This window comes from Haemorhous mexicanus, chromosome 1, assembly GCF_027477595.1.
Source record: "Haemorhous mexicanus isolate bHaeMex1 chromosome 1, bHaeMex1.pri, whole genome shotgun sequence".
In the NCBI taxonomy this organism is placed as follows: Eukaryota; Metazoa; Chordata; class Aves; order Passeriformes; family Fringillidae; genus Haemorhous; species Haemorhous mexicanus.
Window position 1 is genome coordinate 130014724 of NC_082341.1, and position 27994 is coordinate 130042717.

At 37.4% G+C, this 27994-nt stretch overlaps 1 protein-coding gene across 3 annotated transcripts; it reads right to left on the reverse strand.

Annotated features, from left to right (window-relative positions):
• Nucleotides 1-798: 798 nt before the first annotated feature.
• On the reverse strand, nt 799-26894 carry SNX16 (sorting nexin 16). Of its 3 annotated transcripts, none has more exons than XM_059862994.1 (8): nt 26823-26894; nt 21819-22283; nt 17604-17690; nt 14167-14315; nt 9509-9578; nt 5589-5725; nt 2568-2684; nt 799-2306 (listed from the first exon to the last, which is right to left on the reverse strand). In XM_059862994.1, exons 2-8 carry the CDS (start codon nt 22188-22190, stop codon nt 2201-2203), a joined length of 1038 nt encoding a protein of 345 aa, XP_059718977.1. In that variant the 5' UTR covers nt 22191-22283; nt 26823-26894; the 3' UTR covers nt 799-2200. The 3 variants fall into 3 exon arrangements, with proteins under 3 accessions (XP_059718977.1, XP_059718968.1, XP_059718987.1); XM_059862985.1 differs by lacking the exon at nt 26823-26894 and adding an exon at nt 25364-25656; XM_059863004.1 differs by lacking the exons at nt 2568-2684; nt 26823-26894 and adding an exon at nt 25364-25674.
• Nucleotides 26895-27994: the final 1100 nt, after the last annotated feature.

A 27994-nucleotide genomic window follows, 5' to 3' on the forward strand; every position in this document is an offset into this window, starting at 1 on the left:
TTGACTTGGAATAAACCTTGATCAAGATGTTCAAGGCCACAATGGGCTGTCCACCTCAAATTCTGCGTGTCCTTTAGGAAGGATAACCATTCATTAACCAGTAACAGAGCTGAAGTGACATCACACTGCTGTTGAACAAATTCACTTTTTCCAGCTCAGTTTAGTTACAACAAGGTCCCCTTAAACCAAAATGCCTATTCATAGGATACTAAATACCTTGGGTTAGCAAAGTATCTTTTAAATCTTGAAGTTTTCATTCCTTTGCCCTCTCATGACTAAACTGTAAATTGTATTAATGCTTTCTTTAATGTCTAGATTTTCAGATTTACCTGCTGTACTTTAGAAATCCCAGGCATGTATGATCCAAACACCTTTTCAATATTTTTATAATCTTTATAATTGTAAACCTAACAATATTTTAATAGACAAAGTTTGATCTTTCCAAATATATAAGTGACATCTGACACAAGATTTAATGTATTTTCAATAATGTGCCAAAACTTTATTGAGTTCACTCAACATCTATGAGGATTGATGTAGGGTATTAAAAAAAAAATCAGTTCCTTTTTTACTTTTACCTTCAACAGAAGTACAGTAAGGTTTCTGGTGTCACAGCATTCTCATTCATTTTCATGCAGACAGTTTTTGGTAAAAATAGGATTCAGACCAAGGCTGAGTAAGTGCAGGAAATCTGTGAGGTAAGAAATATCTCATTCAAGCAGTATTTTATCCTTCTACTTAATAAGGCATAAAATGTTTGTTTTTTTCTACAATGCAAAAAAAAAAAAAAGACAGGTGTTTTGTCCATAGTTTTATTTCACCAGGAAGGTTTATACAGTTCTGCATAAAGGTCATTGTATGCATAGCCTGAAGTACAAAGCTCCCTTTGAAAACTCCAGCACAAAGACATTGCATATTGACAACATTAAACAACAATGTGGGTGGTACAGGGAAAAAAAAATTAAAACAAAACAATATTCTTTCGATTGGAAAAGCATAATAAAACAAGGCACTTTCAGTAAATAAGTGAAGAACAGAAAAATGCTGTATCAAAGATTCCACAGAACTGACCCAGAGCACTGTAACAAAATTCTGCGGTAATGAACAAGTAAAATACAAAAAGGCACTACATAATCCTCTCCCTGCGACTCCCATTTCTCAACCAATTAGCCAACTGAACTTGGCACAATGGAGTCTTAATTATAAAGTGCATCTCCTGTCTTAATACATTTTGAAAAATAGGCTATACAACATAGGTACCAACATCCCCATGTGTACAATATATTGAAACAAAAACACACTGCGACTAGATTCAATCTAGTTATGAACTGCGCAGGAAAAAAATATGGCTTCTTTACAAGTCTTTCAACAGCCTCCATATAATCTGGAATATTTTTAAACAAACATGAATGCATTAGCAAGGTGGTAAGAGGTAGTGTTCTGAGTAAAAGGCAAATTTACAGATTTTGTTGCTACGTGTTACGTGTATATAATAAAGGTATCCCAGATTTTCAAAGCAGCATTACTGAACAAAAAGTACTACAGCATGCTATCTTGGGATGAAAATACACAGTGTTTTGGGGGTCTCAGATCAGTTCTTTCAGCAAAAATGACCACTTTACAATGTCCAAGTATGATCCCATTGTGTAATTATTTTGCTCTTGGTACTGGAAGTTTTCCTATTGCATTGCATAAAACTTCCAGAGAAACTTTCTTCAACTTTTGAATTTAAAACCAGCACATTCTCCATTCCTATACACAAATGAGTCCATTTTTACTTCAGCAAGCATTATTTTATGGCTATAAGAAAACACAAATACCAAACAGATGAACACATCAAATGTGCCACAACAGTGGTAATATATGACATATGAATGAGATGTGTTCTGTGATTTAATGTGAAACTTTTTTCATTCTGCTAGGAAAGTCAGCCAAATTGTGTATATACACTATCTAAACTTTAGCTGATATTAGCCCTTATTAGACTTCAATATATTAAATATATAAAGGCTAGATAAAAACTGAAATCAAAGCAGCACTGGATATATTTCTTACATTAATAATTTGTAAGGATTTATGTAAACATTCGATATGTGCATTCTTGCTCTTTGCTGTGAATTCTTCACAGCTCCTCTATGATCCCACCCACAGATACACCCTTAACATGAACCTTTCCCAGGTAACAGCTGCTGCTGCTCAGCTATTCTTCATCCGTGGTATAGGCTACTTCAGCAACTTCAATTTCTGGGACAGAATTTCCAGCCAAAGAGCCACTCCAGCATGGCTCATGGTTCTCTTTGTCTGAGCTGCAAAGACAGATCAATAAATGCAAACTGGTATGATTTTCTACAGCCATTTTAGGCAGACAATCCACAAAACATTGACAAAGCTTTTTTAACTTATTGCTTATTCCAGATCTAAAATTATCTATCCTGACGGCCTTTATGCAGCAGAGAGGTGCAGTAAAATGCTGAATTTCTCAGCTGTGTAGAATTAATACAAGACTAAACATTTCAAAACACATACTTTCAGAGCAACTAAAATACAAGTAAAATAATAGTATTTACCAGCTGTCCTCACCCAGGGTACCCTGGTCTGCTTCTACTGCAGAAGACTCCACCTCACCACTGCACTCACTTTCTTCTCCTGACATTTGACGAGTCATTTTTCCTAAAGATAAATCCCTACAACAGATAAGAACAGAGTACCACTAATCCATACAGCAAACATTTGTCACTGAAGAACTGTTTGTTTCATTTTAACCCTGGCAGTTTCTTGCAAAAAGATTGGAAGTAACCTTTCAATCTCACTTCTGCATGCCCCATTTTTTTGACTACTGCAGAGATGGCAGGGCTTGCACTGGATAGCTATTTAAACAGTTTATTTGCTCCAGCTACTTATTCCTAAACTAAATTCAGTCCTCTAAATTTCTGAGCCACCAAGATGATTAGAGGGATGGAGCACCTTTCCTGTGAGGAAAGGCTCAGAGAATTTGGATTGTTCAGCCTGGAAAAGAGAAGGCTTTGGGGGTGACCTAATTGCAGCCTTCCAGTACCTGAGGGGAACCTCAAAGAAAGATGCAGACAGACTTTTTAAAAGAGCCTGTAGTGACAGGACTGTTCCCCAAAGGAGAATGGCTCCAAACTGAAAGAAGGTAGGTTTAGATTGGATATTAGGGAAAAGAATCTTTATTGTGATGGTGCTGAGGCACTGGAATGGGTTGCCCAGAGAAGTTGTGGATGCCCCATCCCTTGAAGTGCTCAAGGCCAGGCTGGATGGAGCTCTGAGCAACCTGGTCTAGTGGAAGGTGTCCTTGTTCATGGCAGGGGGTTGGATATTAGATGATCTTTCAGGTCCCTTCCAACCCAGGCCATTTCATCATTCTCTGGTTGCATGACAATTTAGTAACTTCACAAAATTCAAGTCCCAGAGAAATGCGTATGACTTAAGGTAAAAAATTACATTAAGACTAAGCCACACACATGTTGCCTAAACAGCAGAAGAATTATAACCAAAATATAGTCAAAAGGAAGACAGGAGGATGACAAGAAGATTTCTTCAACAGTTCTCAAGTTTCTCACTGTAACTTTACAAAACCACACACTAAGTTTCAAAGCAATACATTTTTCCATTAGTGATAAAGACAATTTTCTTCTTAATGGCAACACAAGATAATGGTCCAGCTAGCTTAGCTACAAATGGGAATATGGTCGTAGATTAACCAAAGAAATCCTTTTTCCAAACCATTTCTCTATGTGGAAAACATACATCAATTTAACATTGAATTAGAAACAAAAGCTTGTGATCCACTTTGTGTTTAAAGTGATACTACTGTATTTCTTTCCCTTTTAAAATTGCTCTAACTACTGTTGTTATTATTTTATTTTAATGTATGCATTTTATGTAAAGCCTTAACAGCATTCTGTAACACGACTACCAGCCTATGTTTGAGCCAAATCCAGCAATAATATAATAATAATAATAATCCTGCAGGTCTCAGGACTTGTCCACCTGTCCCCTTCTGCCTCACATCCATTGTAGGTACCTGGCCTTTAGAGTGTGTAGGCATAAGATGCTAAATTCTTTCTGGGCCATCAAATAAAAATTCTACTTCAGCAAGGCCAAAGACAGACACATTTCTTTTGGGTTCAATTACTATCAGAAAAGCTGAAGTTCTTTACTGAAAAAACTTGTGATCTTGTTTATTTTTACAGCCAGATGCCACAGAAGTTATTTTCATCAAGATTTCAGACACTATGTAGCTGACTTTCAATAATTTTATATGTCTGGGAAACTAGCAGTGTGTTTGAGTATTTAAAAAAATGTAATCTATCTTCAGGGAAAACACTAAAATATCAAGTCCCTTTTTGCTATTCACACCTTTTTATTTTCTGTCACACAGAATTTCTTATCATGTTTCAGCCAAATGCAAGTTACTTAACTTTTCCTGACTATTTCACTATTTAAGGTATGTCATAACTTTCTTATCAAACAGGGGAAGGATCTTCCAAATGTAATTGTCTTCAGGAGTAAGCAACAAACTGAATATGGTATTCTGATCAGAATTTTCAGTCAGCCACAATAATTGCATTTAAAGTCTTTTCCAAAGGTAGTTCACTAAAACATTTTAAGGTGTGATTTATTAGTCAACCTGGTTATGCTGGACTCAGCAACCCATTCAGTATTAAAATAAAAGTTATTTTAATTATTTTTTTTTAATAAATTCCTTCACTGCCTCTGGTCTGACACACATGCAGAGGGAATGTTTTTTCATCTGATCTTATATTAGGAAGAGATTCTTTACTGTGAGGGTGGGAGGCACTGGAAAAGGTTGCCCAGAGAAGTGACTGCTCTGTCCCTGAAAGTCTTCAAGGCTAGGTTGGGTGGAGCCTTGAACTACCTGGTCTAGCAGAAACTGGATGATCTTTAAGGTTCCTAAATAATTCTATGATTCTATGAAGTTCTAATGGGACCATAGGAATTCACTCTTTTTCTAAGGAAATGCTGCAATACTGACTCAGCAGCTCTAATGGGACACTGGATAGCACAACATCAATTCCTCAGCTCCTGCTACAGAATTTAGCAGACAGGTATTGTTTTCCCTTGGTTTTAAGTGGACAACCTCCCATGCTATTTAAATGGTACCTGCACTATCTCATTCCAAGCAATTCAGAACAAAATAAATTATTACAGATATATAACTCCTTGATCACTATGCTCTGTCAAAGCTTTGAGTACAGACAGAATTTTATAACTCAAAGCAATTTTCCCACTCATCTCCAGCAGGGCATTTCACATTTCCAACATTTCAAAAGCAGAACAAAATCTTGCTCTATCTTTACAGGACTTAAAGGATTAAGAAATAATCACAGTTACTTTAGAGGGAAAAGATAGGACAAGCTTCTCAGACATTTGCACTAAATAGCTTTTAACCAGCATATGAGAAAAAGCTTACTGAAAATATTGCTTTCTATGTGGTTATGTAGGAAAATGGTTTCCAAGATACAGCTAAAGCTGGTGCTTGTGAGTAGACAGAGAAAATGCTTTCATGGAGATAACCTTCTAAAACCCTTAAAATTTCTACATACCTAATTCTTCTTTCAACAGCATCGATGTGAAGTTGCTTTTCAGTGAGTAATTTCTTCAGTGATTCAACCTCCCTTTGTTTTTCAAGCAGTTCTTTTTGTAGGCGATAATTTGTTTCCTCCAGAGTTTCACAGAAAGCCTAAAAGACAAATTGAAGTACATCTTCAATTTAACTTCAGTGGACTGCCTTTATTGACTTTTCTCTTAGAAATATCAACCTGTAACAGTATTATAGCTGCTTGTCTTCAGATTGATTACCTTAAAAAGCTACGCAAATAAAAAAAATTCTTATCTTAATAATACTGCTTTGCTTTGAATGATGAATTTATTATGCTAAACTGCAATGCAAATACTTTAATCATATCATGTGGGAGAATGGATTGTAAGAGAATGGGGATGGTGCTGTGGGAAACCTCTCCCTGATGAGTTGCAGCTGTACTAATTACCAAAGAGTGGAAGAAGGCTTGCCCTTAATAGGTGCAGCTGTGTCCAATAGAGATGTGTGTTATAAAAGAGTGGGTTGGCTGGCTATGGAGAGAGGAAGGAGTTAAGTGTTGCTGTCTGTGGGAATTCACAGAGAAAAGGTATGAGTTTTACTGAAGGGTAATAAAGTGCTGATGCTTGCCTCCATTTTTGGTGTCAGTCGTGTGACCACCATCAATATTGTTTGTCTCACAACAAGATAGACCTCAGAAGAGTAGGTCCTGATTTTGAACCTTTTTGCCTATATGGAACATAAATTGAACTCCCTGCTTCCTTTTCTCATCATAAGTTTTGTTTCCACATGACTTGGAAGTCAGTTTCAAAGTATCTATATATTCCCATGACGTGAGGAATATTTGGATTAAGTACTTATTCTTTCCTTACCCAGGATAAAGACAAAGCTGTACAGTTCTGTACCAAACACCTGCTACAAATATGAAATCATGACAATCAGAAGATCAGTAAAAAAAATTTTGGAAAAGAGTAATAGGATGCTGTGAACACTAACTACTCAGCCATGACAAATATGCGGGGCTCCTCTGCTGAGCATGGCACGCCTGTATCACACACCCTGATGGATCTGTCAGTGAGCAATCACAAAACCCAACATGCAGAGCCCGTGTCCAATGCAACATCCTTGGAATGCAGGAAGTGACAGAAGAGCTGGCACAGAGCCTCCTCATCTATTACTGGAAAGCACAACTCTTCCAATAGTAATGTGCAATTCTGATTTAATAATTTAGATGTGCTCTATAAATAAGAGCCCCACATGGGAGGCTTTCTTGGCTTGATATTACCTGCAACTAACCACCAACTCAGTCTCTGCTGAATATAAACATTTTATACAAGTCTGGTAAAGAACAATTCTATTAAGATACTGTTTGTCCTGAAGTTTTAAAACAGGCAACAAACATCAAGAATATACTGTCCTTTGCTTTAACTGAAGCAGACTCATGATCTCTAAAATGTTAAGTTTTCCTGTAAATATACAATACAAACAAATGAGGAGTTTTCAATTCAATAACCCTGTTTTTTCCATGGAATTTTAGTATATTTTATTGACTCAGATTGCAAATCTATCTTTGTTGACAGGCACCTGAAGACCAGTCATGAATTAAGCAATAGCTTTATTCATGTCTACTAGAGCCAAGAGCCCGTATCATGCAACTTACTCTTGACACAGCATTTATAGTGATTGCCTTAGCTATCACTGTGGTTAAGCAGTCATCCCATTTCAGCCAAGCCAATTAAGTAAATTTTTCTGCTCTTGGTAAGAATATTCAATGTTGCTGATACCCTAACTGAAAATTGGACATTATTTCCTTAAGAATATAATTAATTTTATTATTTCAACCTTTAGATGTATGCACATGGAAATTTTCCTACACATAAAACAGATAAAAATATTGCAAAAGTGTTGAAAACTGTTTCATTGTTCTGAGAACAGAATAAAGCCTTTGGGAAAAATTCATCTCTATCTGCAATCTGGGTATGAGCTTCCCAAGCAAACACAGGCACTGTTTGAACCTGGGTAAGGAAACATCAATATATTCTGAAGGATGCTGCAATGGCAGAAAAGTGAACCAAAGCAGAGAAAGGGAACAGTGTGTAATGAGCTGTCTTGTTCTTTAGAGAGCTGGACACCTGGAGTCTGGGACAGTTTTAATACCCAGGTTGGACTAATTTTTCCTGAATTTCTGAAAGGACAACCAGGAGACAGCTTTGCTTCCTTCTTCAGATCACGAAACAGAGATGGCTGGGAAAAGATCTGTGGAAACAACTACCAAGGATATAACAAAAAACAAAAACAAAAACAAAACAAAAAGATAATTTCTTGGCCTACTCATCTTCTAATGGAGCAGGTACCTGTATCTCTCCCCGGAAAAGATAAATGTGTTTTGGCAAGTCCTTGGGATAACAGAATAGACATAAACCAAATAGAAGATATCCATATTTTCTATTATCAGGAAAACAAGTTTTTTTTCTGCAATGCTTTGGATGGTAATAAAAAGGCAAAATAGAAGTAATCTTTGAGATATCTCTAAAAATGAACTCCAGGAATAAGTACATGAAACTCAGTGCTTTTCCTGTATAAGGTCCACAAGACCTGAGAGGCTGCACCTCTTTGCTGTGCTGGGGGTGAGCTACTGGAGTAGGCTGGACAGAAAGGCTGTGAAGTCTCCTCTGCAGAACATTAAAAACCTGACTGGACATGGACCTGGAGGACTGGAATAGATGATCTCAAGAAGCCCCTTCCAACCTCAGTCACTCTGTAAATAAGGTGTGGTATCTCTTGGAGAATTTTATGACAGCTATCTCAAGAATTTCACAGAAATGGGTAATAGCTAAAACTACAGCAGCACAGCTTTTTTAATGGTTTGATTAAATTCCAGTGGAAGAATAACAGCAGAATAACCACAGCATGCATGACTGAAATTTCAATGAAGAGGGCACTTACATTTTTAAAATTATCTGATCAAATAATTATGGTAATAAAACAAATCATCAGCTTAAATATCAGTGATGAAAAGGGATTGTATTGAAATCAAATATGAACTTTTGACAAAAAACATACCAAATCTTTCACATGCACATAGTAATGTAAAAAGAAACAATGCAATCCTACTTACATGCAAAACCAACTGGCAAATATAAATTTAATTGAATGAGCATCATTTAACATTCATAATTTCTGCAAGACTAACAATATATGTACAATATGAAAGCAGTTATTCTATAAAGTAAGAAAACTAAGATCATCTGCTCTAGACAACCTTGATACTGCTCTGCATGTCAGTAAAATTTATTTCTACGAAAACAGACTGAAACACACAGTAATTATTTGTTCAGTGTGCTCATATGAATGTTGAAAGGCTGCTGGTTTACAACACTACTTGACACTGCTTAGTTTTCTGCAAGAACACTATTTTTGGTTGTGAGAATTAATCATTTAACTGCATTCATTACAAGAGAAGGCATCCCTTCCCATGACAGGGGTGTTAGAAGTAGGTGATCTTTAAGGTTCCTTCCAACCCAAACTATTCCATGATTCTATGATTCTGTGATTTTATAGCAAGAAACATTTCCCTGCAAGACCTGAGCTCTAAGCACTGTAACAATGTGCTGAATATAAACTTATAAAATCTCTCCTTATATTCAGTAGGTGCCTTATATAAGTAACTGCTTTAAAAAACAAACTTCATCCATGGGTCAGAAAAGGCAAAAAAAGAAGATATATATTTTGGGACAGGGATGAAGTAGAGCAGTCAAAGATGATCTGTGTGCACCACTTATGAGACTTTGCCCATTCTAGAAACACATCATTTTGTGAAAGAACAGAAGCAGAAGTGTTTCATTCTGCATCATTACACAGATTTTACAATATTCTAACAACACCTGCCTTTTGCATTATGTTTCTGTCCTACTACTTAGCACTTACCCTGCTCTCTTCTAGACTGTCAAAAGGACCCGGAGGATCATCCAGACAAAGAAATTCTCTCACTGCAAGGCTTTAGCAAATAAAAGAGAGTGAATTACTGAAGTACAACCCCAACAAAAACACTTAAAAATGATCACAAAATGGAGGTATTTGTTTAAGTGACACAAAATTTACATCCTCAACTATACTCCTAAGTATTCACAACAATTAACAATCAATAGTTAACAAACTATTAAGTCTCACTTGTATGTGTTGACCAGGGACAGTATTTAGAATGTAACTTATGAGGATGAATAAGCAGTTTTAAGACATGGTTTTTCATGATTTTTAAAAAATTTTCATTGAATTTGTTGCTACATGACAATTGACAAGTTTATCACTTTGGTATTGAAGAGGTTTGAAAAATTCTCCTGGAGAAAAATAAGTATTATAAAATTAGTATTATGTAATGGATGAAAAGTGTGCTGTTAAAATCCATATGCAGATCGCTTCAGGAAGTATCAGGGGATTTAACCATGAGCACTGAAACATGTTCACCTGTCTCCATTTTGCTGAGAACATAATCCATTGACACATACACATTATATAATTTATATATATATATACACAGTGTGTATTTTTATATAAATAATAAGTTATAAAATAATAGAAGACAATGCATGGATCTACTACATAGCCATCTCTAAATACACATTTCAAACTAATGCATTCCATTTGGACTTGTGTAACAATTGCCATCCCCCCTCTGTGTGTTGTTTTGCAAAGGCCAGAAGAAAGAAGTAGGTGTAATCCTGTGGTTTACTACAGAGTATTTTAAGCATCTGTCTCATTTTGTCTTCCAAATTTAGATCACTTTTCACAGAACTCCTGAACATCTCCAAACATATTCCCTTCAGCCACCTTTTTAAGACTTTCCTGGCTCGGTTGAATTCATTCTTCAAAGAATCTCAAACCAGAACACTATTCATGATTAATTAGCGAGTAGTAACTTAGGAGCAATGCTGTGCTTGCTTTCACTAGTATAAATCTTTAAATCATCTCCTACAATGAGTGCACAAAAATGAAAACTGGGAAACTAAACTTAATTTCCTGTCTCTTCTTCCCACCTGGGCCTCATGGAAAAAGTGAGGGCAAAAGGCAGTAATTTTCTGTTTTCCACTCATTCTCTGCATTTGAGGTTTTCACAAAGCACAAACACAAGGAAGGAAACTTTCATCCAGCTACCATCCTAATCAACCAGCTTTAGGTGTGGCAAGCAAAATAAGGAGAAATTTCTCCAAACACTACTCATTCATTATACCATCACTTTTAGTTTAAAAAATACCCTTAAGAACATTGATCTAAAATACACTGAACATTTACTTTGTTGTTTCTTTACCTAAAATAGGCACCTCATGGCATGAACATTTATTCACATCCTAGCTTTGCTCTGAGAGTCTGCTCTGACCCTGCTCTCCTGTCCATGTGTTACACCTCTTCCTTTCACTTCATGAATGGAAGATTGTGCCTTTAAAGTACCACAGGGATCTCTTGTCCTGTGACAGAGCTTGCTGTACACACGTTCTGGCTGGGATCCCTCTCCAGGGAGGAGCAGTGCCAGCACCAGGGAGGGCAGCAAGGGCCAGTGCAGCACATGGGATCCCTGACTCCAAGCTGACCAAGTTCCTCCCTTCCAGGCTTCTTATACAGGGTGGAGACAGGACAGCTCTGTCATCTATATATGCTTGATTCTGTTTAGCAGGTTAAACTTCTTTCACCCTCTTTACCAGTTGTATGAAATTTTCCTGACCACGATTTAACTCTGTGGGTGGATTTCAATTTGATCTTTCACACAATCTTCAATACAACATAAAACAAGAGAAGTCTATAAAACAATACCAAAAAATTTAGCCACCTGCATATATTATCCTCCATTTTATCTTTAAAATACTTTGTGAATCTAGTTTTATTAAAAATAGGTATCCCAAATGAGGTCTCCTATCCCTGAAGGGCAAATTTCCCACTGTCAATACAGTACATAAAGAGAAATAAAACAGACTTCTCTACAAAGAAAAAAGGCTTTTTTGGTTTAGGTCTGACTCAAGCAGTTTGACTTAATTGCAAAACTGGAGAAGTAAATGGTGAGTTTTAAAGGAGAAAACAGGGTGAAATGTTCACCACTGCTCATGTGAGGTACAAGTATTAATTCCCATTAATAGTAAATTTATTCTCTGGTAGGTGGGTAAATATATTAGATGGTAAAATCTGTCCCTTGTTCTAACCACTTCTTAAGGAATTCAGACCTTCCACAGATCCAAACATTAGAACCATATCAATAGGTTATAAAATTTATTTAAAAATTATGTCTTCATGCAGAGCCCTACACAGACAAGAGTTCTAGAAACCACATTTCAGTTAACCATGTCTTCATTAGCCAAAAGTCAAACTGATTCCACAAACATTTTAATTCCTTTTTGTACGTGATAACCAACAGAGTCTAAAAGTTTGAGTTTGGAATTTTTTGCCTTAAACTATGACAAACACTATTTTGTCCAATATGGTCCATCACTGAGATACAAATAAGCCAGCTGAAATGCTGAACTAGCTGCAACAATATGAAGCATAAAGACTTCAGATCTATTTAAGCAAGTCCATTCCATTCACTAGTGTGTCTCCAGCAGCATAACAAAAGTTACATTTAGGGAGGAGATTGATTCTTTTTAGCACACCTATTATTATTTAATTTAATTATTAGGAAATTTTTAAACTTCTCAGCTGCATACCTCACCCATATAATCATATTTAATAGCTACTTACACAGAAACTCGTAAGTTGAGCCCCATTTCTTTTTAAAACCATTTAAGCTTTGTCTCTGACATCTCACAACAAAGCTTTGCCACTCAGCATGACATGCTCCAGGATGACTATGAATCATCAAAATATTAACATTCCTTACTCACCTTCCCTCTCCCCTTTGATGATTTCATACACCCTGTTTGCTCACCTAACACAACAGACTAAAGAGAAATCTTCTTGCAGGGAAGTTTTTCTGCAGCTTCATATGTTCTTGCTTGCTTTCTCTGTACGTCTAGCAGACACCTCCTTTGAGACAGAATGCTCTGTTTTAGCACTGAACTATGTGGAAGTATAGTTCAGATTTCCAGAGCAATAATTTCTTTTCCCCTTTTAAGTTCCTCTAATGATTTCAATGAAACTTTTTGACTATTGCTGAGTACTGAACTGATTCAGAAAACTAGTGGTATCATTACCAATAGTTATTTTCCAAGTTGCAAAACCAGCAGAGTTCATAAATCTGTATGCGTGTACTTACTGTCACTTTCTACTTCAAGACACAAAAATGGATATAAGTCACTCAGTACCTCAGGATCCTTCTACAATAGTTTGTGATCTCATTGTTCATTCCATTCTCCAGATAATTTCAAGATGTCCTGAACATCAGTGTCAACAACTGTGATCTAACATTCCACCGGTACCACTCCTAAATTACCATCAATCCTTTCCCCCTTGTCTTTTAACTATTTTATACGAGCCCTGTCATAACTACTCGTTTGTCTCTACAGACGACATTACACTATTTTTATTTACCTGCTAACCACTTCGTTGTTTTTTTTTTTTTTTTTTACTACAAGCAGTACCAAAGTCAGACTGATGTACAGATCCGTATTTTCCAGACTCAGCAGTTGATTGCCTTATAAAAACATGTCAAATGTAGTAACACCCCTTCTACTAAAAAGCAAAGTAGCTATGAGCACTATATGGTCTCACAGTCCCACACCATAGCCTAGCAATTTTAAAATTTTGTTCCTTTAAAAGTCTCGAGGGAATTAGGTTTGCTTTAGAACATTTTTTACTCCTTGTTTTGAATGAAGTTTCAGATGATGACAGGTTCTCACACTCATTCCTCAAAGAATCTCTAGTACAGCAGCCTTAAAACCTTTTTTAATTCTGATGCTGGCAAAGGTTTTAAAACTAACTGCTTTGCCTCTAGCAAGTTGCTTACTTAAATTCTCTTCTGGTTTGTAATAAAATTATTGTACATTTCATTTGTGAGAATTACATTCTATTAATTTTCTTGCTTTGGAAGAATCTCCCACTTTGTACAAAAAAAAGATACTGTTGAAAGAAATCTTTGCCCTTTGCTGGCTTAAACACATTATGTTTTTTAAACTATTAAGACTTTCTTGATTTGTGGTTTACATTTAATTATGCACAGGAATCTGCAAATTCCTTTCACATCATGTTAATAAGAAAAACTGTAGTTTAATACACATTTTAAGAACTAATTGCCTAATAGTGTAGATACTCTCCATTATGAAAGCCTAACACACCTAGTTTAAATAAACAATATTATCAATTCTGCATTAAACACAGAAAATTAATGTTTTAGGAATAAACATGGGATTATTCTAATATTTTAAATATTACAGTTTTTAGTTATCCCTGTACAAAACACTGCAGTTCCACTTTTTTTATGCTAAGATGGGACTAAATTAAAAGGACACTGAATAATTCACATAATGACAAAATGCACAGCATGAATGTTACTGAAATCCCTCATCACACTGCCCAAAGGTACACTGCTGGAGTCTAAGAGTTTTAGAAGAGGAGTACGGACAGAAAAAAAGCCATAAATGAACAAGCAAAGGTTCATCACCTACCAGTTAGCAATATCTTTGTGAGCTACTAGGTTCTGGAGGAATGCCTGCAACCCCAGCTGTCGATCTTCCAAGAAGTCAGGATTGTAATTATCCTTGAACCAGCGCTTTGGCGGAAGGGCCAACCGAAAGCCTGGAAACATATCTTTTAGCTGAAATTGAAATTAAAGACAGAAAAATTAAAAATCTGAGAAAAATACTAATTTTGCACAGGCACTGACATTACTCAGATTTTTAAGACATTTCTGACTTCTGTTAAAGTTCAAGCACAAGATAAGTCTCAACAATAAGGAAAATCCAAATTACAAGTTAAATTGAAGACAAAGTTCTGTCACTTGCTGTCTTATGCAAGAGAGAGCTTTGTATTTTTCCTCAAATTTAACACATAAAAATAGGAATGAAAACCTTTGCTTTGTTATTTAATGTCTGAGTCTGCTATTTAAAGCCTTTGAGTCTGTAAACTTAAGAAAACTGAAAACAAAAAGTATCAAATGAATAATAATTTCAGTGGTATCTCTTCTAAAGTACTCAGGGATAATAACTATTACATATACATATATATATAGAATAAAACCCCATTACAGTCTGCAACTTCTCTTTCTTGGGGGGCTAGAAGAATAAATTACAATTTCAACACACACATGAGGTATTTCTTGTAAAGAGTAGCTCTTTATACATACAAAATAATAAAATTTCAATATGCAAGTATGGCTCAACCCCTTGTAACACGCAAAACTGCATTTCTGAGTTACTTAAATAGCAATGGATAGTTGACATCAGAAATACCCAGATTTTTTTCTTTGAATTCAGAAATAAAATATACAAGTGAATGAAAGCATAAAACTATTCAACAATGAACCTTTCCAAGAGTGCTAATTATTCTTCTAATATGCCTGATAATAAAAAAAACTTTAACACTTTCATAAAAAACAATTTTTCAAAGTTATGCTTGACGAAGAAAAATCCGGGAGAGGATTTACAACCAACATGAAAAAGCAAATAGGTTTTATAAAATTTGATATCTCAGCTGCCACAAGAATTGTTTCATCATTTTTTCTGAATACAGGATCTAGGCAGCTTCTGTCATAGATGTTCTGCATACACTGATTATATTAATATGAATGTTGCAGTGATAGAAAATTCTAATGGACAGCTCTTTCACCAGATTAAGTTTTAGAAAATTTAGAACAGATACTGCACTTCAAATAGAATCTCTCTACACACTTTGAAGGAAGAACCACATCAACGGATCACCTTTGGTTATGTAACTATTGTTTCACAGCATGAGATGCTTTTTAAATATCACAAATATTGTTTATTCAAATAGCTCATGATAAATCCCGGTTCCTTATTTACAGAATGATTTATTGTCAAAGCCTTGCTCTTTATTTCGGAATTTAATTATTTAAGTATGTTTTCCTGTCACTGAATTTCATCTTGATATTAGACCCTTCTTTATATCTTTAAGTTGATATTTGGTTCTCCAAAATTCCTTCATCTCTTACCAAGTTAAGTTATCATTAATACCATATATATAAGAATGTATCTGAATAGGACAGAACCCAGAGAACGTAACAAAATGAGTTCCTGTTAGTTGTACAGAAGACTGCGGATCACCATTGCTGGGAAATGGTTCAACCACACAGATTTCTGCTTAATGGTACTTTTACTTGTCTGGTCACATGGAACATGGAATTTAATTCTAAGGACAGAATACACCTACCCGCAGGTTACTCCTTTCGTGGATGAAGAAGGTAAGACCCCACTGCTGTCAGTAGACTAATTTTTAACAGCACAGTCCTGGGGCATTCTTTCTTGAGCACTCCTCAGACACAGCAGGAAAGCCCATGGGTCAGACAACTTATTCTGGCCATGATTGCTTGCTTGGATCTAGCACCCTTCCTACTCCTTCCTACATCACCATGTGACACATTACATGTCACATGAGTCACAGTCTTGGAGAGAATTTGTGAACTTCTTGGTTCTTCGTTATGTATTTTCAAGCTATTATTATGTTACTAATTTGTAATTCTTGAATATTTCCTGAATTGTGGTATGTTTAAACTCCTAGGGCCAACACTTCTGTATTATAAAAAGTATAATGTCTTACAGACCAAAGACTAAATGGTTTAGATGCATACTGAAGGGTGAAAAAGCTTCAGACAGCGACACAAATTTTAAACAACTAGAGGTTTTTCCTTTAAGCAAAAATACTAATACCTAGAAATAATGGTAAAAGCCAAATATTTTTGCCAAACATTTGATGGCAAAGACTAAGGGCTCCATGTGTAAAATTTAAATATTTATTATGACAGATATTTCAGCATTTTGATTTTTCAAACCACTGACAACCACATTAAATCAATGGAAGTAAGCCAATTCTTGACCTATACCTGACATAGCTGTTCAAAATGCAAATTGCTTTAGGACTTGACTTCCAAAATCTGAGTTGAAATACCAAGATCATTGTATCAAAAGAAGTCAGGCTTTTGCCAATATCAAGACATTCCTTAATGTAAGATAGACTACATTTAAGACAGGAATTTTTTCAGAAAGAAATCTCTGAACTAATTCACATTTAGCAATTTAGTTTTAGACACCGCTGGTGTTTCAAGGGTAGCCTAGGAGATATTCAAATAGGACAAACCAAGACCACAGAAATTTTTAAGTTCAAGTCAATTTTCAAAATTTCAGCTGAATTTAGTTCTTAGTTGATTAGGCACACAAATCCAAAGTAATAACCTGTACAAAAAAAAACCTCACAATGGGTAAAGAAATAAGGTTCATGTTGAAACATGAATAAACATTTTAGCAGAAAGCATGTTAAACTGGCAATGAAAAGTGCAATTGTTTCTCTACTTTTGATAGCTGAACACTATTTACCAATCATAAAAACCTGTACTTTTCAGACAAACATTTTTTCCTTTCAAGTATTCTAAAAGTATTATGTTGTTGACCCAGAATTCCTATTCATCTGCTGTTTCCTCCATCTTTAAATATCTGATATAGTATTTCAGTATTAACTTTGAAGACACTGAAAACAACTGAAGACTGACCAGCATATAAAAAACATATTTATGTTCATGAAACTTCAGTTTTATGATGAACAAAACCAGTGCCTGTTACACAGAAATGAACTAAATAACTACTGGATCATTCCTGCAAGAGAATACAAGCCTCTAGTTCCATGCAGGGGATAAATAGGAGTAAGTATAAAGTTTGAAGCACATTAACAGCTTCAGATGAAGCTGTTACATCTTCTTTACATCAGCTGTTTAATGTATCTTTGAAAAAATGAGGAATCATATTTTTACAGGCATTAATCTAGTATGTGTTTTATATCCATTAAAATCAGAAAAAAATAGAAGATGTAACAAAAATATAAGACATGAAGGAAGTGAAGTAAGATAGCTGAGAATTTATCAGGTAATAATTCCCACCTTGTCATTAAGCCTGGAGAAATCTGTGTACCGTCTGAAAACCACCCAGCTTTCCTCTGGACTTCTTTTCACCAGTATTTTGTATACCTGTGTAGAAAGACAGAAATATCAGAAAAATGTGCAAAACTTCACACTGCATTGTCTGGAAGGCTGAAATGATCCTCTATTTCTTAATGAAACAAACCCATAAATAAAAAAGAAATCTTAATTAGAGTAAAAGAAATATAAATAACAATATCAGTACAAAGAGTTTAAATTAATTTCAGAATTTAAGGAATGAGTTCCTGTAATTCCTAAATACATATAACTATTTCTGTCTGTAAGAGTGAATGTATTGTCCAGCAGAACAAAAGGCTTGGCTATCAAAAAAGTAAGGAAGTCTGTTACTGTGATCTACTTTAACCTTTGCTAAATTACAGTTTTACTCATTGATCCTGGAGGCCTCTGTTGTTAAGATGACTGTTAATCATCAGGTACTGTGTGTGATATGGTTTCAAAATGTCTCATCTGACTTGTTTCACAAGGAGAAACGATGCAAAATAAAATTACATCCTCCATTGCATTTGTCTTGAACATTAGGTTTTGTCTTTCCAGGCAAATATGATTTCACTAGAAAACTGCACCAGAATGATGATACCATCACTGTGTAACTGAAGTAATGGATACTTTGAATCAGATTCAGCAAGACAACAGCACAGCAGTACCATACTCCCATTTAAAAGCAAACAGATAAAGAAACAAAACAATGATGATAAGGATGATTATGATAATACTACAGTTACTTTTCAAGAGGATTAATATTCCAATGCCTGAACACAATGAATCTAACAACACAACTTAAACTAGAAAACATTTCAGTGTCTAATGTCATAACCTTACTCTCTCCAATGTAGGGAAAGACAAGTTCTGCAATTGTACTGGGTTATTTTTCCCAGTCTGTATGTAAAAAATATAACACAAAAAAGAAAAATATATTTTTAGAATCATTATGATAAACAATCCCTCATTTAACCAAATTCTATTTAAAACATTTTCTAATCTGTTACATACTAAAATCTTCTCCAGTACTTCATGCTGTCACAGCAGGTTGTCTCAGCTGACAAGTGTATTTTTCTTACTGCAGTCCCAATGGGATAACCCCAGTGCTAGCCAACTTCTGTACAGGTCTGAGACTGTTTCTAGCAATTTTGTATTCCATAATATATTAAGTTCCAGATAATTACAGAAACTACTGATAACTATGGTGAAAATAAAAAGCAATTTTTCAGCAAGTACTTTTCTTATCTATGTTTTAAACACAATTTCACTTTCAAGACACATCATCTGTGGAAGTCATGGATCATGACAGAGGAAAAAGCTATTAGCTTTTAAAATTCAAGCTGTAGGACATGCTTACAAAACCAGCATTAAAATATAATTTCTCCGCCTTATCCAAAATGCTTATCCAAATATTTTATTACTTTACTGTCATACTAAAAGCATAAGCACTTTTATTATCATAAATAAAATTAATAAATGTAAAATTGTGAAGACTCTTTGCTAGTACACAGTAAAACACAGAACAAGAAACTTTGGAATATGCACGTGAATTTATTTCCCAATCAGTATTCTATTCTTGTGTTCTACTCTAAGTTCTGCAAAAGAATTGTTTAAACATGTACACAAGAAAAAAAGGAATAATTTCCAAGTGAACATTAGATAACTTAAAAAAAAAGTTCAACTATTACAGTGAACTTAACTGTAACAGGGAGGCAATCAACTTGTGATTAATGGCCTCAAAATTATGGGCAACCTGAAACAAACACGCATGGTTTTCCTATCAAAGTTAAAAAAAAAGTGGTTGGGTGTTTTTCGGCTTTTTTTTTAAGGTTTGCAATTAATGAGTAAGAGCTAGAATATTACAAAAAAACCTCTCAGTTCCTTCATACAAGATCTTGGGTAAAAATCACAAATTAACTTAACAAATTGATTTTATTATACTCAATCATTAACTGCTTTATTCTATAAAGAAAAAATCATCAATGAAAATACACCCGTATGTTGCAACTTTCTCTGGCTGATTCAGCATCTCATTATCATTTCTACTTGGCTTAAAAAAAAAAGAAAAAGAAAAAAAGTGCTAACTGAACATTCCAGGACTTTGAATTCACTTAAGACTAAATGTTTACAAGGAGATATTTTTCAGCCTAGGTCTTCTCTCCCATACGCTTCAGCAACCGTGTTCTCTAACATGTACTAACATTTAACTTAACTCCTGAAGCCTGGACATCATACATCTTAATCAGATTCTTATTTTTCGACACTAAGAGATGCGACCAACAATAAAAAAAGAATTCAGCAAGTGAGTCTCCTCTCTTTTACAAGTGATTTAATTTGCTTTCCACTGTTTTCCACTGTCTTCTAAATGTCACTGATTTAGCACTGCAAAAGCAACTTAAATTCTTAGGACTAATTACTTGCTGGCTTTAATGCACAACAGCAAACTGCATGCAGAACATGCAACTGAAAAGAAACAGTTAATTGTGTGGCCTCAGAAACCAACTCAGCAATAGAAGTGAAATCAGGAAGAGCAAAAATGCATCCAAGCATTTTACAATGGAAGAATGTTTCACTTGTACCGCGACCTGGCCTTCCACATAAAATAATGAGACAAAGCTGTCATTGTTAATACAGAAGAACACCTTACAGGCACACTGGATTACGTCTTGGCAATGTCTTCAAGAAAGACAAGAAGGGCAACAAGCTGGTGAAAGGTCTAGAGGCTAAGTCATGTGAGGAGTGTCTGAGGGAGCTGGGTACATTTATCCTGGAGAAAAGGAGGCTCCCTACAACCACCTGAAAGGAGGCTGTAGCCAGGTGGGGGTCAGTCTCTTTTCCCAGACAACCAGTGACAGGACAAGAGGAAATGGCTTCAAGCTGCACCAGGGGAGCTTCAGGTTGAACTTCAGGAAGAGTTCCTTCTTGGAAAAGGTGGTTAAACATTGCAATGAGCTGCCCAGGGAAGTGATGGAGTCACGGTCCCCGCAGGTGCTCAAGAAATGAGTGGATGTGGCACTTTGTGCCATCATCTGGTTGTCAAGGTGATGATCAAAGGATGGACTCCATCTTAGAGGTCTTTCCCAACCTAAATGATTCCGTGGTATTTGCAGACTAATCCTTGTATATGTAACAATATCAACTGTTGTAGTTTTGAAGGTTATTATTTAAAACAATTTTTCTAATCTACCTATTAAAAAAAATTCTGCTCTTCTCTTATGCTAACATGCACAAAGATGTTAGAAGCTGAAAATCTCATGAAAAGACAGGGTATGATTCTCAAATAATTAAAAAGCATCATTACTTAACTTTTTGTAAAAAGATCTTGATTTCATTAGTATTTTAACTGTTATAAAGATTCTGCACTTCTCTAATCTAAAAGAAAACAGAAGGAAAAAAATGCTGGTATGCTATTTCCTTCTCCTTACCTATTTCTGATTAACACCATTCATCTTAAGTAATATAGTTAATAATCAGTAACAAACAGCCATCAGTCCCACAAGCACTGCTGTATTATCTCAAAGAAATATTTCAACGACATGCACAAAAACAAATGTGGAAGTACATCGATATATTTATGGCATGCAAAAAAAAAATGAACTGCCAGCTACAGTGCACTTTGAGAAAAATCAATGCAAACCAGTTAGGCTGCTGTTCTGGTACAAGATATGGCATAAGCAACTCCCCAGTCTGTCTGCAGAACAGATTTCCCCTTACTAGAAACTGAACTGGGCAAGAAGGTGAAACCAACATGATTGCACTTTAGCAGAAATGTTGTCAGTTACTTATAACTACAAAGGGTTAACATCAAGGTTTCTTATCATTCATGTCAAATAGAAGACTGCATTTTACTTAAGACATTTAACCACACAGAAATTACACAAGTTCAATTTCACAAGGAATTGTAGCTGCAAGGAATTCCTGACTTTTCCAGCAGAAATTGATACATGAAACAGAATTAATTCCTCCTATTCTACATACACAATGACAGGAAAGACTGCTTTCTAGTCCCATTTTCCCACCTGTATAACAAGAATAGTATTTTCCTGTCAGGAAGTACTTTGAAGCTAAACTGGTAACATCCCTAAACTGCAGGATTAATTCCTGAAAGACAATGCAAAGCACATTCAGTTGCTATCTTGTCATTACAGGATCAACTATACTATGCCCAAAACTTACAGTGAATTTTGCCCTTTCCTCCATCACCTCATAGCCCAGAATAGTGGGTGTGGATGGTCGATCTTCCCAGGTCCTGGAATCTTCATTCTGCTCAATTTCTTCTACAGGCTGAGTACTGTATTCTATGGATGTATCCAGACCTGTAAATTTAGTCCTAACAAGGGGACTGCTACACGCAGATGACGTGGAACCAATCTGGTCAGGCACATTCATCTTTTTAAAACTATCAACTGCAGAGTCCTCCAGCTGTCCTTTTGAGGAGCTTGAACTCGTTGAAATGCTCCCGAAGGAAGAACTTCTTTGGTTTCTGTTTGTAAAGCTGGATGATGAACTTCCAATAGGAATAGGAACAGGAACATATGGTGTTGCCATCCTTCACGAAAACAAGCCCTCAGTTTTTGGTCCAGGAATTTAAGCTTCATTCGCTGAATAAACCATGTTTGCTCTTGTTTTCAGGAACAGTACCTGCAATTAATGACAGAAAATATTGCTGTCTATTTTAAGTCAAAGCAACAGAGCTTTGGGAAAATATCTGTATTAGGTCTGAGATGGTACATCGCAGTATTGATGGTAAAACATTTTCACAAAGAATCTGGCTCATATAAAATGGTGCTTTTAGGTTATATCTCAACCATTTGACAGACAGCTTTACAAGAGTTTTGTCTTCCACAGCTATTAAAGTTAAAATGGCAAAGCGGTAAAGCAAGATTACAAAAGAGAAAAATCCTTTTGTCCTTTAAGAATTAAATGTTAGTTGGTTTTACCCAAAGAGTCAGCAATTTTTCTGGCATATAAGAAGAAGTAGTTTCAGTGACGGTTTCATCTAAACAGTACAGAAGGTTTTCTTAGAATTGGTTCTGTAAGACATCCACTGCAGACTATGCGAGCCAAACACACAGGCAGCAATATACATGACATGAATCAAAAGAAATGACAGTAAACAACTTAGGTGAAAACATATTCACATATTACACATTCACTGAAGTATAATGGATCTGTTTTCAACGCAAAATATTTTTTCCAAACAACTCTGTTGTATATAATGCTGCAGACATTTGTCACAATGTAAAATGTGCACATTTTCTGGAGTCTGAATTGGAGCAATTAAGTTTTACAAGCATGCACATCAAAAGGAGGGCTGTTACAGCAGGTAGTTTTCCATTTCAGAAGATTAAAATGGAAAAAAAAAGTGTGGAGGAAAAAAAAAGAAATAAAAAATTTAGTATTTTTTCTTCAACAAAAGCATTTCAAATGAGTCTTTGGTGTGCATGTGTATACATTTCTGGAAAAAAGGCAAAATAAAATTAAGACAGCAGTATCAAACTACCAAAAAAGCACCATCTCCTCATTTTAATAAAGTACCCAAAGAAGAGCTCTTACAAGATGCAAATTAAATGCGACCTCTTTGGATTAACAGGATTTTAGCCATGATCCATTTACCCAGGAATAAACTAATCAACCAGGAGGCTGCAGGAAGCTGTGAAATGGGAAACTGCCAACCTGATTCACATCAGACAATCAATCATCTACTGCAGTAAAACCAAATGAGATTCCTAATTGTAAGTATGAAGTGATGCTTTCCCTGTCTTGCTCTAAATTAATCCTAGAGCACAGGAATAAAGACATAAATTTTAAATGAACCAGCATGAGGAAGACTGAAAAATTCTCTGCAACAAATTCCTTGAGTAAAGGAAAAAACAAACTTAGTCATTCTTTCAGATACATCAGAAAGATGTATCTGAAAGATTTGTCTGTCAGAAAACTCAGTTAACTTGACCAGGAGAACAATTTCAAACTGGCAGTCATCTCTTGGGAATATCTCTGCTTCACTGTGGAATGAGGCTGGACACTCAGCAGCACCTGAGGGAGCTGAGCTCAGTATCATAAACCCCTGCTGACTCACTCAGCTGGTCAGGGATGGGATTTGAAGTATCCAGCAGTTTCTGTTGCAGCACCGTCCTGTGCTTGGCCGTGGGAGTGAAGCCACGTGTCAGACATCTGACCTGCTTCAGCCTCACTCTGTGAGAGAAGCAAGTCACACCTGTCTCCAAGACATGATGTTCTCCTGGAGCTACACCAGATCTAAATCCCTTTTTTCACCCACATCTCAGTAAGAAAATCTATTTTCTGCCTCGAACAATAAGCTCTGCAATGATTTTTCTTTAATGCAAGGTGTGAAGCAATGTCTGATAAATTTTCTCTAGCAATATTCTCTGAACAATATCTAAATGAAGCACTAAAAAAGGTAACTACTTTTTCACTTGCCACTTCAGTGACTCTTCCATACTACCAGCACAAGGAACTGAGAGCATGCCTTTAAACAATGTCCCACCCAGCCATGTTATTGGGAGGTATCGGATTAAATTCCTGTTAAAGGAAGAACCTAAGTGAATCTAGACTGCAAAAAAAAAAAAAATCAAACAATGAATATGTAAAAAGTGATTATCCTCTGTTGCATGACTGTGAACCTGGAGTGGAAAATAAACCCACATCTCAGGGGCTATCTGTTGAAGCTAAGCTAGGAGTTCATAGAATTGCAAACAAACCTTGTGCTGTTCATCATTTCATGAAAAGAAGCAAACCAAACCTAAAACCCCACAATGACATTTTCACCAGTTACAATAATTGTGAACAGTCTTTCCTAGAAGAACTTCTTCCTTTAAAGTGAAATGCCAGTCAAGAACTTACTATCTTGAGCTTGTTTACTTACTACACATTACTCTTAACTGCACACGAATTTCTGAGCAGCTGCACCAATTTGGCAAGCAAGAGAGCTCAACACAGACCACCCTGAGGACAAAGCCCTTGGTGTTGAGAGGCCAACACCTGCACTGCTTCAGCAGCTTTCATTTCAGACCAGCTCTAATTCGGTACCACTGCCTGGATACTTATTAGCAGCTGTCCTACACTAAGACTGCTCTCAGGGTACATTTTCTGGTTTAGTCTCTTTTGTACCCTGCAAGGCCACCCCAAATTGCGAGTCGATGAGTATAAAGGTGATGATGACGCTGTTTTCTTCTGAAGGCCATTCTTGACTCAATCTGACACAGTAAACATGCCCACAGACAAATAAAAGGGGCTGATGCTACCTGTGTCACACAGATTCCTCTAACTTTAAAAAGTAACAGAAAAGTATTCTCTGAGTAACAGAAATGTCAGGTCAAGTGAGCAAATAGCACACGGCTTCACTTAACTTGAATATTTTTTTGTAAAAAAAGTTGGAAGAAATATACAAAAATATGACCAGACTCACAAACACATATATTCCTAAATACATACATAAATCCATCTTCAACTGTAGAAGTATCACAGTTCCCTAGTATGTAAAACATTGACAACAGGGTTCAGAATCAAATCAATCTGCACTTGATGAAGGCTACTAAATATTAGAAAAAAATACAATGCTCAAACAAGGGTCACAACCCTAGCAATCCAGCCTTATCTACTAATATAGTTTACTGCCAATTCACACAAGAGAAGAAACTGAAAACAATTTCATTGGAAAAAAAAATCCTTTTAGACAAACGACGTCACTCCCTACTTACCTCGGCGCAGCAAGGAGCGTTTGTGTGCTCAGTTTACTCCCACCCAGCTGCACAGAACCGGCAGAATCATTGCAACACACCAGCTTTAAGAACAAACTGCTCATGATACCTATGAGATACCCCAGACACTGCACTTTCTTGTCTAGCTATTTACTTGACTTTCTGCAAGAAATTTGCTTCCTGTTCAGGACCTGTATTTTGTTTAGTTTGATTCCCAGGTGTGAGTTAAGAACGAAAAGAGAAGGAAGAGAACATTTGCTGCAAGTGCTGAACTGCAAGATCTGAAACAGGATAGGACAGTCCCGGGAACCCGGCCGTCACATGCTACAAGAGGAGCATGACACCAACTTATCCTGGTGTTTACAGCAGCCACCTCCCTTTCTGCGGGAGAGGCAAATAGGCTGTAATAAAACCACTTTAAAAGGGTTTGCCTGCAGCTTGCAGCTATCGCAGTTCCAAACCTTTTTAAATTAATGGCTTGTATATTCAGTGAGAAAGATGTAAGCCACACGATTCCAGGATAATAGATTAGAAACAAAACAATCCATACTTAACAGTTGTAATTGGATTTAGAAGACTTTTAGCTATGAAATACTATTTGTGATCTGGTTACATATATTCTATCTCTGTTTGGATAACGCACATAAGCTGATCTCTGATGTTTAGGGTTTAAGTGCTACTGAGGAAAGTCAGCTAGAGAACAAGTGTAATATATAAAGAAACAACTTTCAAACGTAGGTTTCATGATTTTTTAAATAATCGTTTTGTGCCGACCTCAGCCAAGTTAACTAACAACATTTTTTATCTGCTTATGGACTCAAAATTGGGGGGAGGGGGTGGCTATTTTCCACCCCTCACACACAGAGGAGTAACTGCTGCCCCAAAGAGTCTGTTACGGAACTGGAAACAGCTGCGGGTACCTCGCACGCCAAACGCGCGTCAGGGAGCGCCGCTTCCGACGGTTCTGAACCCGTGCAGAACCAAACCAGACCGGCCGGCACCGCCGGGGCAGCGCCCGGCCCGGCCCCGCCGCCGAGGGGCCGCGCTCGGGGAGAGCCGCCGCCGCTTTACGTAACTCCAAGGGCGGCCCCGAGCCCGTGACACCGGCGAGGCCCCGGGAACCCTCCGGGTACCTCCGCACGGCTGCGGGAACCGGCCGAAGAAACACCTGGAGGCGCGGCGAGGCCCCGCCCCGGGGAACGGGGAGTTCCGCACCCACCGTCCCGCCCGAGCGGGACCAGATCCCGCGGTGCCACCGCCCGCATCCGCCTCCCCACAGGTGCGCGGGAGCTGCGACAGCTGCGCGGAGGCCGTTCTCGTCCGGCGCGGGACGGGCAGCGACGAGGTTCCACTCCCCCGGCCTTCCCCGCACGGGCTGCCCACTACCTCCGTCTCTCCCTGCCCGCTCCCCTAACTCCCGGTGCTGGCGCTCCTGCCGCCCGCACGCGGCCCCGCTCACCTGCTCCCGCCGCGCGCGCCCCGCTCCGCCGCGCCACCGCCGGGCCCGCCCCGCGCGGGGGGCGGAGCAGGGGGCGGGGCCTGCCCTGAGCGGCTGGAGGGGCGGGGCCGCGCAGGGACTACAAAGACCGGCGTGCCTCGCCGGCTAACGCGAGTTTCGCTTTCCGGTTCGTGGGCGCGGAGCATTGTGGGGCTTTTAGTTCTGTGTGTCGTAGTGTGGCCCTGCGGGGCGCGGTCGCGTTCTGAGGGTGGCTGTGCCGCCGCGCAGGGAGGGAAGGCGCGCAAGGGCTGGGGGTCTCCGCATTCCCGAGTCCTGGGCGTAGGAAAGCCCCCGGCCTCTACCAAAGGCCACAGGAAAGCCAAAGCATTTGCGGGCTCTTGATGTGGTTTCACCTAGCTCTGCCATAAGCCCCGCTGAACCGCGAGTTGCGTGCGCAGGGCAGCGCGACAGGAGTGGTTGTGGAGCGCCGTGTGAAATTTCAGCGATCAAAGGGATCTGGGAATTTCCTGGGCGATGGGAGGTGGAAAGCACTGTTTGTAAATAGTGGTGGGAATAAATCAGTACCTCGCTATCTCACAGCGACTTAGGGTACGTTAGAAGCAGTGTGATGCTGTGGAGAAGACGAACACAGCACAATTTTTGTTAAAAAGTACTCTTCGTGCGTTTTACATTCTTTATACATAATTTAAGAATTCAATATCTGCTCCCCGAGATCTCTCCTGTGTTCATGGCTCTGGAAAAGACTGCACCTATGGTTTGTGCTGCACAACCCCTCTGCTTGTTTATCATAAACTCGGCACCCTCTGCATGGCACGGGCTGTCTGGAATTAATTTTGATCTTATTGGTTTTTCTGGATGCTAGTCGTTCCGGAAATAGTCTCAGATTTGGCTGGGCAGTTCGTATTCATCATGAGTAGAATTAATACATTCAAAAAGCATTTGTGAATGACTAGTTCAGAAGCCATGCAATGGCTTCTTTTTTGGATCCAATTCTATTTTAAATATGTAGTACTGGGAAGAGACAATGCACTAGGTTTTAAAATGGCATATTAAATCTGAGGAAATTGATTAAGTTACATTTTGAAAATTGCACTGCCAAACCAAATATGCTAAGTATATAATAGCTTTAAACTTTTTTTTACTCAGGATGAAAATATTCCTTAACACAGAGC